Genomic DNA, 4,301 nt, shown 5'->3' on the forward strand with positions numbered 1-4,301 from the left:
TAGAAAATATTTTTTACAAAATTATGCACTTAACTAATAAAAATGTTTATTATTTATTTATTCTTATACTTCTCCTATAAGTGCTTATAAATAAGTTAATCCAAACAAATATTTTGTTTTACCATAGAAAGTAAGAGATGAGTATGTAAAAGGTGCAAGATCTCATAGAGTAATTTAAAATATAATTGATATTACACATTTCATTAAAAACAACAACATGCTTTAAGTAAAAAAAAAAAGACAAGATTTGTATTTGAATACGCAATCTAGGATTTTAATTTTAATATATTCAAAATAATTTGGAACTTATTTAAAAAACTTGTTTAACTAAATTAAAAATGTTTGATAAATTAACTTATAGCATAGGCTTCTTGAACTAACAAATACCTGATAGCATTTTCTTTTTATCATATTTATGCTCAATATATTAATGCAAGTCCACTTTATCTTTTGTTTATATTAAGATTAAAATCTCTTTTCATTCATTTATTTACTCATGTGTTTCTATATTGATGGGTGTGATTCAAAAGTATATACACAAGTAAAAGAATAAATATAAATAGTTTTAATCACTATAATTTTATTTTAAACCAAGGTATTCAAGAAAATAACATCTGTCAATAAATGTTTTTGGTATTTTAATATTATATTACATTTAATTATTTATTTTAATTTCTTAATAAAATATTCATCTTCGTATTCTTTTCGCGCGTCGTAACACCCCTCCGTCGTAGAACCTCACTGCAGCCTCCGTCGTAGAAGAACTGAAAAACCCTTCACGCGCTACCGATGTAACTACGCGCTTCCACGTTACATTTCATCTATCTCTATCTCTATTCACGAGCACAATGGGTTCGCATCTTTTCTCCACATAATTATTATTAGTTCTTATTTTTCACTGCGCCTCTTTCTCTCTTTCTCAATATTCCTGTTTTTAAGTGATTGGAGAAGGTTTAGGGATTTTTTTTTTCACGAGTGTGATTGAGTTGATGTGCACAATGGTGAGGGCAGAGTGAGACTTGGGCAAGGGGAATCGATATTGTCTGCTATAGAAACAGGGATTAGCCTAAGTTTATGTTTCTGAAATATTGAGGTTTTCTTCTACAAAGTCATGAATTTGGATTTCTCTAAATAACTTTATATATTTTTTACTGGATTTTTTGGATTGTTTACTGTTAGAGGTTCGGATTTGATAAATGACTAGGTTCCATTGTTGACTTGCCTCGTTTTTAATTTTTTTATTGCATGCTTAGCCTTTAGTATATTAACTTTGCAATTATGAAATGTGTGATTTCAGCCTTTTCAGGTTATGATAGTTGGTGAAAATGGAATTGGTGGCATTGGAGTTTGGATACGAAGTGTTGTAGGTTGGCGAAGCGATGGACTTGGTGATACCCAATATACAGTTTTGCTCATATAAACACTTCCACTGAGAGAGCTATAACATTGGCTCTTCATTCAATTCGGTGAGAGTATGTAATATGGCCTGCAAATCTGAACTATTTGTTCTGCTTGGTGATATTAGGGCTATTGACATTAGAAAACCTAATGGCACCTGCTCTAGAAAGCATTTGGGCAATTGCTTGTTTGCTGTTTCCAAATATGAAAATTGTGGTTTGAAAGGTAATCTGCAACATTTTGAAAGATTCCGAAAAGGTGCTTTAAATGGGATGGAATCCTCCCCAGATGGGGTCAATTCTTCCCTGAGTTTTGAGGATTCTGAGAATGATCATCTCCGCATGTTGGTTAAAAATGGGGAATTGGAAGAAGGTTCTAAGTTTCTTGAGTATATGACTAACAAAGGCAGTATGCCTGATGTCATTGCTTGCACTACTTTAATTCATGAGTTTTGTAAGATTGGAAGGACTAAGAAGGCAACTCAAATAATGGGAATTCTGGACGAGTCTGGAGCAGTTATTGATGTAACAACGTACAATTTTCTGATTGGTGGTTATTGCAAATCAGGGGAGATAAAGGAAGCCTTGCGGGTTTTGGATCGGATGAGTGTTGCTCCAAATGCTGATACTTATGATACAATTTTTCATAGCTTGTGTGATAGAATGAAATTGAAGCAGGCCATGGAAGTACCTGACATAGAGCTGCAAAGCAAGTGTTACCCAGATGTAGTTACATACACTGAATTGATTGATGCAACCTGTAAAGAAAATGGTGTTGGTCAGTCAATGAAGCTGTTAATTGAGATGATGAGCAAAGGATGCAAACCTAATGTGGTTACATACAATGTTCTTATAAAAGGGATATGCAATGAAGGTAGGCTGGATGAAGCAATTAGATTTTTAAACAAATTGCGATCCTATGGTTGTAATCCTGATGTGATTTCTCATACTATTATCTTGCATAGCTTGTGTAGTGGTGGAAGATGGATGGATGCTATGAAACTATTGGCTAGCATGCTTCGTAAAGGATGTTCCCCAAGTGTTGTTACTTTCAATATCTTGATTAAATTCTTTTGCCAGAAAGGCTTACTAGGTAAAGCCCTCAATGTCTTGGAGATGATGCCAAAGCATGGTTGTACACCTAATTCCAGAAGTTACAATCCATTGATTGAAGGGTTTTGTAACGAGAAAAGTGTTGATAGAGCAATTGAGTACTTAGAAATAATGGTATCCAGGGGATGTTACCCAGATATAGTGACCTATAATATTTTGCTAACTGCATTATGCAAAGATGGGAAGGTGGATGATGCTGTTGAGATACTGAACCAACTAAGTTTCGAGGGATTCCTTTCTTCTTTAATAACTTACAATATAGTGATCGATAGGCTTTTGACAGTTGGAAAAACAGAGCCTGCTGTGGAACTCTTTGAAGAGATGAGCAGAAAAGGTCTTGAACCTGATATAGTTACTTACAGTACAATCATTGATGGGCTTTTAAAGGTGGGAAAAACTGAACATGGTCTAGAACTGTTGGAAGAGATGTGCAGTAAGGGTATGAAGCCTAATCTAATTACTTTCACATCAGTAGTAGGTGGGCTCAGTCGTAAAGGAAAGGTTCATGAAGCCATAATTTTTTTTAATTATCTGGAAGGATTAGGTATTACACCCAATGCATTCATTTATAACTCAATAATGATGGGACTATGTAAAACTCAGCAAACCAGCCGTGCCATTGATTTTCTTGCTTATATGGTAGCAAATGGATGTAAACCTACTGAATCTACCTATAATATTCTTGTAAAAGGCATTAGTTGTGAAGGATTTCCTGAGGAGGCTTCCAAGTTATGGAATGAATTGTACTCCAAAGGACTTGTAAAGAGAAGTTTGGTAGAAAAAAACACAGTCAAGATGCAGAAGAAAACATCAATGGCAACAGCAAAATCTACCCATTAAGTTGTGTTGCTTGGGTTACTGGCTACATGGTTTGGTCGATCCCTCTTCAGTTCTGCAGTACCAAACTATCAATAAAATCATCTTTGAATTGTGATATATATATATATATATATATATATATATATATATATATATATATATATAGGAAGCAATCTATATGTAGGATGCAATGCACTACTAAATAGCTCTTCCCATTTATGCACTTAGATTTAGTTGTCCTTCTGTCTTAGTGTCCTCTGCTCACTTGGTCCAGATTATAGATTTTTAACTTGTAGGAAGAGTAGATGATGAATTTTAAGTAGATTTGGTTGAATTTTTTCTTATGGTGAAACGAAAAAGACTAGGCCAATTTGGTTACTTCCCCCTCCCAAAAAAATGAAACTTAGCTTTCCCTAGTTCTATACAAAAAATAAAAAATCTTGGAGCTCAAATATGATTTGATTGAGATAAAATTCTGACCTATTTGTGTCAGCAAATTAAGTTATATGGTGTACTCAGATATTGTACATATTAATACTATTCTGGTTGTTTTCTTTTAATTATAATTTGTGTTCCATCAATTTTTTAGACAGTTTGCCAGCCAAGTAACATCTAAGGATGATGCTACTTCTGTTCTCTGTTTATTTATCTCCAGCAACAAACAAAAGTTTGGCATGTAAAAGTTTAAAGAACAATTATAATTTGTGTCACCACTTAAATATGTCATATTCCTACTTTCTTAGATTTCTGGTGAATAGCAGTTTTGAATAAGCAGACTGGTGTAGGATGTCTGTTGGTAGGTATGCTTTGTATGTTATCAGTCGTGCTACATTGCTTCTGATATCATCGGTTGTATGTTTGTTAGCTGTTTTGCTGCTTGTTTATTACCTCAAATATGAGGCGTGATCCTTTTATATATAGTATGTTTTTAAGACAAAATTCACCCTACCTACTGCTTTTGGCGATATCATT

General features: G+C 33.7%; 1 protein-coding gene across 2 annotated transcripts; it reads left to right on the forward strand.

Annotated features, from left to right (window-relative positions):
- The first annotated feature begins 715 nt into the window (after positions 1-715).
- On the forward strand, positions 716-3,572 carry LOC137825870 (pentatricopeptide repeat-containing protein At1g09900-like). Of its 2 annotated transcripts, none has more exons than XM_068631665.1 (2): positions 716-852; positions 1,298-3,572. In XM_068631665.1, the coding sequence occupies exon 2, from the start codon at positions 1,482-1,484 to the stop codon at positions 3,348-3,350; it is 1,869 nt and encodes a 622-aa protein (XP_068487766.1). In that variant the 5' UTR covers positions 716-852; positions 1,298-1,481; the 3' UTR covers positions 3,351-3,572. The 2 variants fall into 2 exon arrangements, with proteins under 2 accessions (XP_068487766.1, XP_068487767.1); XM_068631666.1 differs by having other exon boundaries at positions 725-852; positions 1,307-3,572.
- The last annotated feature ends 729 nt before the right edge of the window (positions 3,573-4,301 follow it).

The sequence above is a fragment of the Phaseolus vulgaris genome, chromosome 8 (genome assembly GCF_000499845.2).
Source record: "Phaseolus vulgaris cultivar G19833 chromosome 8, P. vulgaris v2.0, whole genome shotgun sequence".
In the NCBI taxonomy this organism is placed as follows: Eukaryota; Viridiplantae; Streptophyta; class Magnoliopsida; order Fabales; family Fabaceae; genus Phaseolus; species Phaseolus vulgaris.

What these genes read in the sequence shown, in the direction of transcription:
- LOC137825870 (XM_068631665.1), top strand. Translation starts at nt 1,482, where the DNA reads ATGGCCTGCAAATCTGAACTATTTGTTCTGCTTGGTGATATTAGGGCT.